This window comes from Bathycoccus prasinos (genome assembly GCF_002220235.1).
Source record: "Bathycoccus prasinos genomic : Chromosome_6".
Classification (NCBI taxonomy): Eukaryota; Viridiplantae; Chlorophyta; class Mamiellophyceae; order Mamiellales; family Bathycoccaceae; genus Bathycoccus; species Bathycoccus prasinos.
Window position 1 is genome coordinate 948414 of NC_024003.1, and position 14252 is coordinate 962665.

General features: G+C 46.5%; 9 protein-coding genes across 9 annotated transcripts; 4 read left to right on the forward strand and 5 right to left on the reverse strand.

Annotated features, from left to right (window-relative positions):
- Positions 1-19: 19 nt before the first annotated feature.
- Bathy06g04990 (predicted protein) lies at positions 20-424 on the reverse strand (the record flags this gene model as incomplete). The annotated part of the gene is made up of 1 exon (XM_007512467.1): positions 20-424. One exon carries the CDS (start codon positions 422-424, stop codon positions 20-22), a length of 405 nt encoding a protein of 134 aa, XP_007512529.1.
- Positions 425-552: 128 nt separating this feature from the next.
- On the forward strand, positions 553-1095 carry Bathy06g05000 (unnamed protein product; the record flags this gene model as incomplete). The annotated part of the gene is made up of 1 exon (XM_007512445.1): positions 553-1095. The coding sequence occupies one exon, from the start codon at positions 553-555 to the stop codon at positions 1093-1095; it is 543 nt and encodes a 180-aa protein (XP_007512507.1).
- Positions 1096-1185: 90 nt separating this feature from the next.
- Bathy06g05010 (pyruvate kinase) lies at positions 1186-2811 on the reverse strand (the record flags this gene model as incomplete). The annotated part of the gene is made up of 1 exon (XM_007512299.1): positions 1186-2811. One exon carries the CDS (start codon positions 2809-2811, stop codon positions 1186-1188), a length of 1626 nt encoding a protein of 541 aa, XP_007512361.1.
- A 293-nt stretch (positions 2812-3104) lies between these two features.
- On the forward strand, positions 3105-4115 carry Bathy06g05020 (predicted protein; the record flags this gene model as incomplete). Its single annotated transcript, XM_007512599.1, has 1 exon — positions 3105-4115. The coding sequence occupies one exon, from the start codon at positions 3105-3107 to the stop codon at positions 4113-4115; it is 1011 nt and encodes a 336-aa protein (XP_007512661.1).
- A 270-nt stretch (positions 4116-4385) lies between these two features.
- On the forward strand, positions 4386-6455 carry Bathy06g05030 (predicted protein; the record flags this gene model as incomplete). Its single annotated transcript, XM_007512336.1, has 1 exon — positions 4386-6455. The coding sequence occupies one exon, from the start codon at positions 4386-4388 to the stop codon at positions 6453-6455; it is 2070 nt and encodes a 689-aa protein (XP_007512398.1).
- A 79-nt stretch (positions 6456-6534) lies between these two features.
- Bathy06g05040 (preprotein translocase subunit SecY) lies at positions 6535-8491 on the reverse strand (the record flags this gene model as incomplete). The annotated part of the gene is made up of 2 exons (XM_007512765.1): positions 6535-7468; positions 7749-8491. The coding sequence occupies 2 exons, from the start codon at positions 8489-8491 to the stop codon at positions 6535-6537; spliced, it is 1677 nt and encodes a 558-aa protein (XP_007512827.1).
- Positions 8492-8961: 470 nt separating this feature from the next.
- Bathy06g05050 (predicted protein) lies at positions 8962-10752 on the forward strand (the record flags this gene model as incomplete). The annotated part of the gene is made up of 1 exon (XM_007512743.1): positions 8962-10752. One exon carries the CDS (start codon positions 8962-8964, stop codon positions 10750-10752), a length of 1791 nt encoding a protein of 596 aa, XP_007512805.1.
- An 83-nt stretch (positions 10753-10835) lies between these two features.
- Bathy06g05060 (predicted protein) lies at positions 10836-13193 on the reverse strand (the record flags this gene model as incomplete). Its single annotated transcript, XM_007512564.1, has 1 exon — positions 10836-13193. The coding sequence occupies one exon, from the start codon at positions 13191-13193 to the stop codon at positions 10836-10838; it is 2358 nt and encodes a 785-aa protein (XP_007512626.1).
- A 298-nt stretch (positions 13194-13491) lies between these two features.
- On the reverse strand, positions 13492-13800 carry Bathy06g05070 (predicted protein; the record flags this gene model as incomplete). Its single annotated transcript, XM_007512510.1, has 1 exon — positions 13492-13800. One exon carries the CDS (start codon positions 13798-13800, stop codon positions 13492-13494), a length of 309 nt encoding a protein of 102 aa, XP_007512572.1.
- Positions 13801-14252: the final 452 nt, after the last annotated feature.

Genomic DNA, 14252 nt, shown 5'->3' on the forward strand with positions numbered 1-14252 from the left:
ACAAACTCTTCTTTTTCTTCTAAAGTCCATCATTTCCAGCTCCCAAAAGGTGCTTCACTCGATTTAAAATGGAGTCCGCCGAAGGATCGTACGGATGATCCGGCGATGGAATCTCCAACACCGCTGGAATCGGTTCAGCGTACTCGTTCACTAAATATCTAATCTCGTTGGCCACAAACTGTGCGATTAATACCACCGCCACGTCTTCTCTCGTCGTAAAATCCTTGAACGCATCTTCCATCTCTCGTCTCGAGGTGTCTGGTTTTACAATCAGAAAGTTTGATTTTCGTCTCGCGTCCAAGTTTCCTATCCCGGCGAGGAGAAACCCGGTGACGGTATCCTCGTCTCCAATGACGGCTAACAGAGATCCCTCGGAAGATGATGCGGCGACGGCGGCGGCGTTGGACGCGGTGGCGGCAGACATTAGTAGTATTTATGTGTAATTTTTCTTCGTCTTCTTTGGCTTCTTTTTTGTGGCGAGCACTAAAACGGCATATCAAAGAATACTCTTTAAACGAGTTTAACGCGTTTTTCGAAGAAGCGGAAATAATAATGGAGGAGGAGGACAAGGAACACGAAGAAGAAGAAGAAGAAGAAGAAGAGACGACGATGGGGAAAAGCACGAGGACGAACATTAATAGTAACAATACTAAAATGGGAAACTGTCGAATGTGTGAAGAAGAGGAAACAACAACAACAGTTGGTGAAGGAAAATATCGCTGTCCGAAATGTCTCCTCATCTCGTGTTCGTTAAAGTGCATCAACAAACACAAAGAAAAGTTCAACTGCGATGGAAAACGAGACCGCTTTCAGTTTGTGAACTTGAAAGAGATGGAAGATAAACACGTGACTTCGGACTTTCGCTTTTTGGAGGAAGCGACGGAGGTTTTAGACCGAGCGAAGAGGAAACGAACGCTGATTAGTAGCAAGAACAAGAACGGACAGAGCAACAACAACAACAACAATAATAATAATAAAAGGAAACGCAACAGTAACAACAAGAAGAGGAAAAGCAACAACAATAAAACAAACAACAACAATTTAGAGTCAGAACCAACAAGAGTAGTCGTAGGAGTAGCACCAGCAGTGAAATAGTAATGTACGTAAGCGTGTATTTGAATTATATTTATGTTACAGCAACACAGTAAAGAACCCAGTAAAGAACCAACGAGGTCTGCCTTTTCATCACGTCAACTCTTGAACTTTTACAATAGCCGTTCCGCTCAACTTTTGAATGATAACCACGCGATCGCCTATGACTAATCCCGCTTTCTTCTTTGCAAAATCAAACACCATTTGTAAAAGCGAATTCGCTTCGGAGTTTTGCGGGTTGGCTAACATCGGGACGATACCTCGGGCGAGTAAAGCGCCTCGCGCGTCGGATTCGCCTTCTAACACCCATCGAATAGAGTCTTGACGCAAATGAGGAATGACTAAGGAGACTACCGGCATTGGCGCGCGATATTTGGACACCATTCGCGCGGTTTCCCCGGTTCGCGTAAACACGACAATCAGTTTTGCACCGACTTTGGTTCCCGCACGAACCGCCGAGGACGCCAACGCTTCGGCTTGCGACACTTCTCCAGCTTCAATTTTTCGTTGCGAAATCTGCGCGTTGTAAAACGATTCGTGGTCGTAAAAGCGCTCGGCTTCGCGACATATCTTACGAACCATGGCAACTGTTTCCGAGGCAAAGTTACCTCGGAGCGTTTCGGCGCCTAAAAGCAACGCGTCCGCGCCGTCTAAAACGGCGTTGGCGACATCCGTCGCTTCCGCTCGCGTCGGTCTCGGCGCTTCTGCCATCGTGTCCACCAATCGAGCGACGATGGCGTGTTTTCCAGCGTAGTTACACCGCGCTAATATCATCTTCTGTAAGATAAACACTTTTTCAGCGGGCAATTCGGTTCCTAAGTTCCCTCTCGAAATAATCACTCCGTCCGCTTCTTGAATGATCTCGTCGATGTTTTTCAACGCCGAAGCGCGTTCAATTTTGGCGCAAATCTTCGTGTGAAACGATTTGTGTTCGTCTAATATTTGTCTACATTTTCTAACATCCTCGGCGCTGTCCGTGAACGATAAGGAAATGAAATCGACGTTATTCTTCACCCCCCAATTGACGATGTCGTTTTCGTCGTGTCGGCTTATCGTCGGCAACTTCTCGCCGACGTTTGATATTTGTACGGTTAACAAAACCCCTCGCATTAACGCGTCGTTATTGCACGTGCACACGATCTCTTTGTTTTCCAAATCAATACTTTCGACGGTTAAATAAACCGACGACGTTTCTGACCCGGTAAACAAATACTGCCCGATGAAAATTGAGTCGCCGACCGCAACTATTTCGCACAACGAATCGCAGTTCACCACCGGAAAAAACTCCGACGTGGCTACCATCTTCTTCTGATCTTCTCGATCGTTGCACACCGACAACACGACTTTATTGCCTTTCTTCATTTCCAATGGAGTTTTCGGGGCGTCTTTATCGAAGGAAGACACGTCCTCCGCGGCTAACCGAACAGCCACTTCACTCCCGAACGTGTCCAACATCGTCGCGCATAAAATTTTCGTATTCTTCATCGCTTGTCGCAGATTCATCAGCGTTTCCGTGTGATATTTGTGCGATCCCCAACTGAAATCAAATCGCGCGACGGACATCCCAGCTTCTAAGAGTTTCGATAACTCCTCCACCGTTCGCGATTTCACACCGATCGTGCATATGACTTTCGTTAACGACGAAATCGTGTTCGATTTGTCGGTTTGTAATATGCGGGAGAGACCGATGTCGTCGATCGACTCCGTTCGATGAAACATTATTCTTTTTGAGTACGAGTATAGCGAGCGTGTATGTAGTCAACAATCGAGTGAGTGAGAAGTGAGAAGAAATAAAAAACTAAAAAGTCTCTTTTAAAAAAAGTTCGTTATATGTATTACGAATGTTGTGATGACGATGATGAAGTATCATCAGTAACAGAACGAGAGAGAGATCCGGTTTAACGCGTTTTTTAAAATACCACCACTCGTCGTCGTCGTCGTATTCGTGTGTGTGTGTTCTGGACGAGACGTATTACCGCCAAACGCATCGAATACAAAAGTATGCCGTGAAGATGATGAAGAAGGATAAAAACAGAAGAGTCGTTTTCTCGTCAGATTTCCACGGAAACTTAAATATGCTCGAGACGTTTCTTTCCTACTCTGTGAACGACCTGGACGGCGATTATATCATTTTAGGAGGCGATATAGGTCCTCGAGGCGAAAGTGCAGGAGACAAAGAGACGGTAGAATATCATCACGGAGAGATGATGAAGCAAAAGAGATGGTTTCAAGAACAGTTTTGCGAGTTGGTTGAGAAATATTTTCCTCATCGAGGGGAGGAGGAGAAGCAAAAGAGGAAGAGAAAATTGTTCATTGTTCTCGGTAACAGCGATTGGCAAGTAAACGAAGCCGTTCTGAAACAAAAGTTTTCTTTTCCGTTAGAAAACGATTCGGTAAAAGTGTGTTCTGGATTGGGCGACGTGTTCGTGGAAGACGAGTGCGTGGAGTTCGTGTTCACCGCTCTCGTCGTCGCCTCGAATCACCGAAAAAAGGATTGGGAGAGAAAAGATGTAGACGCAGAAAACGTTCCCGAGAAGAATCAAAGAGCCGGGTTTATATCACGATATAACGAAGAACGAGAAGAATACGAAGTGGAGAAATATGCGGGGGTGAACGATGCGTGTACGAGACCGACGATTGCAAAAACATTAGCGGCTTTGCAACCAAAAATGGCTCCGTTAGAAAATTCTTCTTGTTTGACGAAAGTGTGGGTCAATCACGGTCCTCCGTTTGATACAATTGGTGATTTAACTCACAGAAACGAGAGAGTTGGTTCAAAAGCATTGAGAAATTTCATAGCAGAGAGAATGCCCGATATTACTTTACACGGGCACATCCACGAATCCGTTAAGGAGCACGGCAACGAAGCGTTCACTTCGAGGATAAAAAATACACTCGTCGCTTCCTCGGGAAACGATTTCATGAGCGACGTTTGTCACGGCATCTTCTTTGAAACGAACGATATCGCAGGAACCGTCTCACGATTCGAAGTTAAAGTCAAAGAGAGTAATAGTACCTACTAGTAGGTATGTAAACCTGTAGTTTTAGTTTTTTTCAGCCGCGAGATAGATGAAAAAGTCGAATGAAAGTACAAGCAAGCCACACAAAAAAAAGCAAAAAAGCACACAGCCGCCACATCATAAATTTCTACCTTCCTCTCTTTCTTATTATATACGCACACCACACACGCGCGCGCGAAAACGAGAAAAAAGAAACTCTAAACTCCAACACCACCATAATAATCGTTGAAAAGCTGTTCTTCTCGTCCGTCGTCGTCATTGAACAGAGTAACAATGGGTAAGAGTTCGAAAAAAGACAAATCCTCCAAAAAGGACAAGAAGAAAGAAAGCGCCTCCTCTGGTAAAAAAGAGAAACGGAAAGAGCGAGAGAAGGAAGACGATGACGACGAAAAGAGACCGACAAAGATAAAAGCGTTGACCATGATGGATGGGCAAAACTCCGACGGCGACGACGACGGAGGTGGGTACAACTCGGACGAGGTTCCGAATCGAATGGACGCGCGAACGCCAAATCCTTTGGCGTTGGAGAATTTCAGCCTCTCCCCGGAGGTTGTCAGCGCTCTTCAGAAAAAAGGTATCGACGCGTTGTTCGCGATACAGGCGCAAACTTTAGACACGGCGCTGAGTGGGAAAGATATCGTTGGAAGAGCTAGAACTGGATGCGGGAAAACCTTGGCGTTCGTGTTGCCTATCGTGGAACAGATTAACAAATCCGACCCGACGCCGGCGAGCGGAAGGAGGTTACAAGGACGACGGCCGGTGGTGTGCGTTTTGTGCCCGACGAGAGAGCTTGCGAAACAAGTCGGCGCAGATTTTGATTGGGTCGGACAAGCGTTTAATTTGAAAACCGTGTGCGTGTACGGTGGTGCGCCGTACAGAGATCAAGAGCAAGGTTTACGAAGCGGGTGCGACATTATCGTCGGCACGCCGGGAAGAGTGAAGGACCATTTGGATAGGAAAAATTTGAAGTTTGACAATTTGAAGTTTCGAGTGTTGGACGAAGCGGACGAGATGTTGAATATGGGTTTTGTCGACGACGTGGAAACAATTTTGAAAGTTTCTGGAGATATTCAAACCTTATTGTTTTCGGCGACTTTGCCTCCGTGGGTGAAGGATATTGCCAAACGGTTCTTGAAGAAAGATTACGCGACGATCGATTTAGTCGGCAACGAAAAACAAAAAGCGAGCGGTCAAGTGCAACACTTGTTGTTGCCATGTCAGTGGCAAGAGCGTGTGTCGTTGATTCCAGATTTAATTCGCGCAAAAGCGCCGACTGGAGGGAGATGTATTTTATTCTGCGACACGAAGAGAGATTGCACGGAACTGTGCGACGCTCTGCAATCGAGTTTGGAAAAAGGCGCCAAGGCTTTACACGGCGACATCGCGCAAAACAACAGAGAAGTTGTTTTGCAAGGCTTTCGTGATAACAAATTCCAGGTTTTAGTTGCCACGGACGTTGCGGCGAGAGGTTTGGATATTTCCGGAGTCGAGCTTGTCATTCAGTGCGAACCTCCGAAAGATCCAGAAACGTACATTCATCGCTCGGGACGAACCGGACGCGCTGGAGCGACTGGAATCTGCGTGACACTGCTCACGCCGAGAAACGAATGGGCTATTCCGAACATCGAGCGAAAAGGTGGCTTCCGATTCGTGCGAATCGGACCGCCGCAACCGGCGGAGATGGCGAAAGCAGCGGCAAAAATTGTCTGCGAAAAAGTTCGAGCTGTGCACAAAGGCGCGGCGAAGCTCTTCATGCAAGCGGCGAGAGATTTGTTAGAGGAAGGCGATGACCACGACGAAGGCAGAGACGCGGTTGAAGTTCTTGCGATGGCATTAGCACATGCGTGTGGACACGGTGAGTTGCGACAACGCTCGCTTTTAACCTCGACGGCGGGGAGCACGACGTTGATTTTATCCGCCGGCGGCACCGAAATCCGAACGCCAACGTATGTGTGGAATTTTTTGAAACAGAGATTACCGGAGGATGAAGTTCAAATCAATCGTTTGACGTTATCTCAGGACAATTTAAAAGCCGTTTTTGACGTCCCAGCAAAGTTGGCGGATAAGTATTGCGGGTTGAGTGAGAATTCTAGCGGGAGAAGCGCGATTACCATCGAAGTGTGCGAAGAGCTTCCTGAACTGAGTCAACGTCCTCAAGGATTTGGAAGCGGCGGTGGAGGCGGAGGTAGAGGAGGGGGTGGCCGAGGATACGGCGGCAGAGGTGGAGGCAGTCGCTCACCGGGCGGCGGCGGGAGATTTGGTGGAGGCCGAGGTGGAGGTGGAAGAGGTGGAGGTGGAAGAGGTGGTGGACGCTTCGGAGGACGTTTTGGAGGACGTAAATAAAACTTAGGTACAGTGTAGCACAGATTATTTATTATTTTAGATCCACGTATTCATCATCGAGTGTTAAACAAAACTATTCTTATTTCTTATAAAAGTCTTCAATCGAGGTTGAGTATTTTTGCATCACGAGCTCTGACTTTACCTTCCTGGCGCAATCAGTGGCCACGCCGACGAGAATCAACAAACTCGTCCCGGCGAAACCTCTGAAGGTTTGCAACCCGGTGAGTTTCTCGACTCCGCCCGGTGTCAACGCAAGGAAACCTAAAAAGAGGGAACCAAGCAAAGATAGCCTCTCTAACACTCTTGTAATGTACTCTCTCGTGTTTTTACCCGGTCGAACACCCGGGATGGACGCACCTTGTCTCTTCAACTGTTCCGCGACATCTTTCGGATCGAGCTGTAAAAACGTATAGAAATAGTTGAAGAAACAGATCAAAGCTACGTTCACGGGTATGTACCCAGCACCTCCAGGATAAATAAACTTCGCTACAGATGTAACGGCACCGTTATCAGTAAATCTCGCCAATGTTGCCGGTAACGCCATCAACGAAGAACTAAAAATAATCGGCATGACACCAGCGGAATTCACTTTGAACGGCAAGTACGACGATTTCGATAATCCAGCTCCTTGCGAGTTGAACTTTGTCGAGTATTGCATGGGAATTTTACGCTCGGCTTCTTGAACGTACACCACGCCGAGCGTCGAAAGTAAGAATGCACCGAAGAACACGGCTAAGGTAAATGCTCCGTTCCCATCCGTTTTACTTTGTTCAACCGTTTGACCAATCGAGGAAGGCAACGACGAGACGATGTTGGCGAAAATCAAAAGTGACGTCCCGTTACCCAACTTCAACTCGTTCAAAACTTCACCGATATACATTAGAATCATTGCACCAGCTGTTAGAACTGCGGTTGATTCAGCTAACCACATGACGGAGAAATCGTCCACGTACGGTCGGACGTACAAGCACTGGCCTACGGCTTGGATCAACGCGAATGCGAGCGCCCCATATCTATTTTTTATAAGAAGAGAAATATACGGGTGAGCGTGCGTTTACATAGATTGGTACGAAAAAACGAAAGAAGAGCATCGAATTGCTTTCTCGTTTCTCTTTAGCCTCTTCGTATAGCAGTAGTGTTCGCTCAATTCCGTTATTCTTTTCATGCGCCGGTGACGCTCAATCGAACGAGACCTAAAAGGTCACATCATCGCGAAAAACTACAGATTACTACACACTTTAACGGAGATCGAAAAGAATTCGTGCGAAAGAGTATTCCAATAATAATACGTACCGTTGATACTGCATAAACTGACGTCGCCCAGATTCACCCTCTTCCTTTTGGAGCTTTTGCAATTCTGGAAATACAGACGAAAGCAACTGAAAGATAATACTCGAGTTGATGAACGGCACGATACCGAGCGAGAAAATACCAAGCTTAGAAATAGACCCGCCGGTTAACGTATCCACGTAACTCATCACACCCCCAGTGTTCGAAAGTGACTCTGCAAACGCCGTTCTATCGACACCACTGATTGGAATGTACGCGCCAATTCTAGAGACGACGAGCAACGCAAGGATAGTCGCGACTTTTTGCGGAAGATCTCCAGAGAAGAAGTCCCCGAAGTTCCCATCGTCGTCACCACCGCTGGACGTCCCAAACGCGGACGTTTTCGTCGATTGTCTGCTACTGGTCGTGCGTTTGTTGCTACTCGTGTTTTCCTTCTTCTTGCTGTTTTTGTTGTTTTTGCTGCTGCTCTTTTTATTGCTCTTCGTTCTCATCATACCACCAAACCCAAAGAGGGAATCTTGCGCGCGCTCGTCAAAAGCAGAATGAGATGATGCCGATAATAACCCGAGCGGGTCCCAAGAGTCGAATGAAATTTGATCCCCCTTTTCCTTGAAATCCGCCGGTGTTCCCGTATACAAAGCGCTATGAATCACCACCCTGGAAGTTCGTCTAGTATTTTGCCGATGACGATGACTTCGACGAATTCTGGAAGACGAGGAGGAGGAGGAGGTCGATGCACCCCGCATCGTCGTCGTTGTCGCAGAGGCAAACATGATTATCAGTAGCTTAGGTTGAGAGAGAGAGAGTGTGTGTGTGTGTGTGTAGAATGAATGAATCGAACTGATTGATTGATTGATTGCCAAAAGTGTGAATATATTATTAAGCAATAATGACGCGCAGTCGATGATGTGGGTGGGTTATCTTGTTTTTTGTGTGTGTCACCCTCAAAAGAAAAAAAAAGAGAAAGACAGCACTTTTTGCTTCAAAGAAAAGGAGAACACACACACACACAGACACAGACGGACACAGACGGACGGACGGACGGAAGCCGAGTCGCGCGCGAAAAATGAATTGGTGTTGCTCTTGTTTTCCTTCTCCTCCTTCCTCCTTCTCCTCCTCTGCGGCGGCGTCTCGAAGAAGAAGAAGAAGAAGAAGAAGAAGCACTCCTCCCAACAAAAAAGGCGTATCTAAAACAACGCACGATGACTTATTATTGATGTCTTCTTCTTCTTCTTCTTCTTCTTCTGTGCGAATACCAAAAGCAACGTCGTCGAATAACGACGAGCGCTCGTCGAGAGGAGACGCTCTGGGAGGGCAAGATTTCATCTACTCTCAAAAGTCTGGAGTGACGGAGGAACTGTTCATGAATTCCGTGGACGCGGATATCGCCACCGGAGAGATGCGAGTGAACGAGTTTAAAGAGATGAAATCGATAAACGCGGACGATTTTACGGTTCCTGAACGACTTTTAGAAAGGATAGGGACGTTTTTAACCAAAAACTATTTGATGCATTATCAAGCGAAAACATTTATGAAAAAAAGGACGATAGTGTCTCCACTCGTGTTAGGCATATGGGGTGGTAAAGGGTGCGGCAAAAGCTTTAACGTAGAGTTAGCGTGCGCAAAGTTAGGCGTGTTACCGATAGTCACGTCGGCGGGAGAGCTCGAGGACGCCACCGCGGGAGAACCCGGAAAACTTCTCAGAAGACGGTACCTCGCGGCGGGAAAGATGACGAGAGAAACGGGCGTGCCGACGTGTTTGATTATTAATGATATCGATGCCGGCGTCGGTCGGTTTAAGCACACGACGTCCTCAACTGTAAACAATCAAATCGTGCAAGGAACTTTGATGAACATCGCGGATAATCCCACGAACGTTTACGAAGATACGAGCATCGTAGGCAATCGCGCGAGCGTTCCGAGAGTACCCGTTATTGTCACTGGGAACGATTTTAGTCGACTTTATGCACCTTTAGCGAGAGATGGGCGGATGGACAAATTCTTTTGGGAACCGTCGCGAGAGGAAATCGTCGGTATCATGACGCCTATTTTCGCGCAACATGGATTAGACAAACGAGATACCGAAAAATTAGTCTCTCACTTTCCAAACCAACCTTTGGATTTTTTTTCAGCGGTGAGAAATCGTGCAATCGACGCGTTCGTGTTGGATTTTTGCGTAGAGAACGAGATGGCGTTCACGAGCGCGTTACTAGATGCAAATAAGTCGTCTTCTCAAAGTAAAGTGAGCGAACGAACGGTTTCGTACGAGACGTTTTTATCGGCGGCGCGATACGTTCAGAACGAACAACAAAACGTGAACAATTTGCAATTATCTCGCGAATATTTGGCGAACTGGGTAAATGAAGAGGATATAACTAACGCATCACCACCGTCGCCGCCGCCGGAACGATTACCTGATAAAGTTGTTGACGATGAGAAATCAAAGGCGTTATTCGAAGCGGCGAAAAAGAAAATGTTGGAAGGAAAATCGACGCTAAGCATCAAGCAAGTTGTTAAATTTATCGACACGGAAGAAACCGACACTGACGATGGATTACCATGGGAAACAATCAACATTAACAGAGCTTATCAAATTATGTATGAAAAAGCGATGGAAGGAGAGAGAGTGGTTACGATTGACGCCAGGCCGGTGAAGGATTTCAATCGCGAGACTTGCAAGGGCGCATTAAGCTTTCCGGCGGCGATACGCAAAGGAGGCTTGAGCGACTTTGTAGACGAACCAGACGTGGAAGAGTGCGTAAAGAAAGTAAAAGACAAAGTACCCGAGGAGACGCACATCATCGTGCTGTTAGACGATAATGGAAATGAGTACGAAACTTTATTTCTCGAAGCGCTGTCGAAGGAATACGGTGGAGATTTAGTGAAAATAATCGAAGGCGGGTTGCCAAACTATTTCAAGCACTTCACGCCAAAAGGAACGCGAAGACCTCGATATGTAGGGTACGGCCAAGATAACGAAGAAACCATGTGGACTGGAAGTAATTAACAACTACAACTATTTAGAGGCACCGTAGGGACTCTTAGTATTTAAAATTAGATTTTTAGTAGAAATAGGATGCAAGCACAGAATTACAAATCAGCGAGCGCCTTCTTTGGCTTTTGCTTCACCGCGCGCGGTACGAAGCCTAATACACCGCGACCAGCCGAAGAAGGAGGCGCATTTCCTCTTCCTCTACCACCACCTCTACCACCGCTACCGGGAAAAGAGGGAGGCGGGCGAGATTTGGCAATACTCAACGCCCGTCCTTTCAACGCTTCACCATCGCGCATGATTGCAGCGAGTAAATTGTGTTCACTCTCAAAATCCACGTAAGCGATACCTTTGGATCGACCGGTGTGCCGATCTTTTATCACTCTCGCTTTCACCGTCCCTTCTTCCTTGATGTCAAAAAACTTGACGAGTTCCTCCTCCGTTATGCTAAAATCAAGATTCTTAACGAAAGCCGTTTGCTGATCTCGGTCGGGATATAGCTCTTTTATAACTTCTTCCCGTGGTTTCTCTGATCGCGGAACAAAAGATGACGTTGGAATGTGGCTTTTCGAGTCGTCGCGTGTCTTGGTCCGTTTATTCTTTTCACCATCCGTAGCGTTGTCCTCGGCGTCATCGTCGGCGGCGGCGAATTCACCGTCTTCCTGTTCGTTGTTGCGTTTTCGCGCAATCTGACCTTCTCTGCGCATGCGCTTGATGTCTTCAGCCGAGGCAGGAGGTTCGCACGCTTTTTCGAAATCAATCAAATGTAGCTCAGATTTTACCTTCTCGTACGAGCTCGGAAAGGAGTCCTCAGAGGTTTCCAGAAAACTACGCCAGGAAGTGCACAAGTCCCGGGTAATCAACAATTTCGTATCATCTTTCACTCTACCCTTCACAGCTCGAGAGAGTTTGTTGCGCTTGCTGAACGCGAATTCGTACGCTCGATTTGCCAGTTGTGGGTCGCTCGATTCAAAATATCTGGCGCGCTGCAAGTGCGCCTCGAGATAATCGCCATAGATCTTTTCATTTTCCACGAGGAAAAATTTCCAAACCGTCTCTGGATTTGCGTGGCGTTGCGCCCAATATCTCGCTAACTTCATCTCTGGGTCGATGCGTATTCTGTTCGGAAATTGTGCTACTAAAATTGCGTGCATGTTGCTCAGCAAGTTGTTGGTATCGTCTGATTTTTTGTCTTTCCATTTCGCTCGCAAAAACGCGAGAGCGACATCGTTGGCCACTTTGAAACTTTTTAAGCTCGAGTTTTCTAGGAGATTCGCAAAGGCTTCAGTTGTCACGCTAACATTTACCGTTTGTATATCGCCATCATCTGCGGAAGAGTCAATCTGTTCAATTAAGAGCTCGAACGATGACGGACACGCTCTGAGTGCTCGATGCAAAATATCAATTTTAGAAGAAGAAAATTCCATCGCATACTCTATCCATAAGCACACCACGTACGGGTTTTTCAGTAGTGCTCGCTCGTATAGTGATTGGACGGACTCGTTCAAGCCTTTGTTCTTTTCTCTCTTGTGCAAGGTTTTCTCCATCGCAATGTATGAGCGATACGCGCGCAAATTCGCTTTTGGATCCGATTTTTGTGTGGTGATATTTTTGCTTGCGGTTTCTTCTATTTTGTCCTCGAACGCTTTCCTCAAATCTCTCCGTTTACGCCCAACCTCGTACGCTTTCGTGTATGAGCTGAGCTCGTCTCTATTTTCTACTCCAGCTATTATTTTTTCTTTCAACTCGTCCAACTTTTCCAAAGGCGTCTCCAGCGCTCGCGTCGACACCATTTGAATGCGATTCTTCTTTTGCGAGAAATCATCATTTTGCGAGCATTCGAACGCTCTATACGCGAGCCAAAACGCGTCGCCTCGTTTATAGTCCTTCGCTGCAATCTTACAGCTTCTCTCGTAAAATTGGCGTCTGTCCTCTTCCGTATCTTCGCTCGTTTTCGCCACCGAAAAAGACAAGTATTTCAGCCAAATCGGCACGCTCGCTGGGAGCGTGGCCGTGGCTCTTTCAAACAGCTCTTGAACGCGCACTTCCATTTCTTTTCTCTTTTTCCCAGACGCGCACTCATACAACTCTTTTGTTTTATCGTCCAACCAACTCAACCACTGCTCTTCGCTCAAATTGAACTTTCGGTCAAACGCAACTCTCGACTCTTCTAAACGTTCCTTCAATTTTGCTTGACGAAGTTTGAGTAAAAGCTTTGCGTGCGCGCCGTAATCCTTTCCTTTACTCGCCTCTACTTTATTTTCTAAAGCCATGACTTCGTCCAACAAAGTGTCGTCAATGTCGTTATCGTCGTCGTCGTCGTCGGAATCATCATCTTCATCCATATCATCGTCCGAATCGTCTTCCGAATCTGATAAATCTTCACCAGCCTCCGAATCGTCGTCGTCGTCGTTTTTGTTGTTGTTGGTGGTGGTGTTGTTGTTGTCTGCATCCATTCTATCGTCATCAACTTCTGCAGATAATGGTGCTACTTCTTCCACATCATCAGCAGTAGCAGATGCCGCGGTTGGCGCTTTCTTACGACGCGGTGGCATTGTTTTCCCTTGTAAAAGAGTAAAAATAAAGAGAAGCGTGGTTCCTAACGAACCAAATGTGAAAAGTGAGGAGAACAAATGAAGACAGGAAAACAACGAAGTCAGCAAGTCACATTGATTCACATTTGGCGCCGCTAACTTACTATTGTGTTGTTATTTTACAAAGATGACTCTAATATATTTTTCTATAATTTTCTACTTACACGTATCCTGAACCTTTACACGTCTTGCAAAGAATCATACCTGCTCCTTTGCAACCGGTGCACTCCATCGGAGACCGTCGCGTTAAACCGAGCACCGAGTCGTCGCGTCGATCTTTCTTCGTAATTTCAATCGGCGTTTCTCTCCTTCCCGTGGCATTGCAAAATATACACGCCTCGCCTCCCGAAGTTGCACACGATGGACAAGGTTTTGGTTCAGATTTTAAGCCTTGCACGATAGCGAGACCTCCGAATAGGATAGAGGTTGCGACGACTGATATCGCTTGGTTGGTCTCCTCGGTACCCATAGAAGATGGGTCGATGATAGAATGCGTCTTTATCAAAGACCGATGGTTTTGACTGTTTCGAGAGACAATATTTGGTTTAGTATTGATCCTCGTATCTTTTACGCGCGATGTCGAGCATGCGTTACAGCTTCTTGCGATCATCGCTCTCGATTTTAACTAACGTCCCTGTATTTTAGATTTAAGTTTTCAAATGTGCGTAAGTTTAGAGAAAGAAGTCACAAGGAAACAACAACGACAACATCATGAAATATGTCAGACAAATGCCTCGATTGTCAATCAGGTGTTGCACGAATGCAACCTTCAGAGCGTGAAAACCACACTCACGAAGGATCAGATTCGTCATCTAATTATATTTCTGTCATCATCCATATTTATATGTGCGTTGTTGTCTTTTGTTGTAGGTTTCGAACGAAAAAATATCGTTCGGATGGTAAGGATGCCGCGCGCATCAC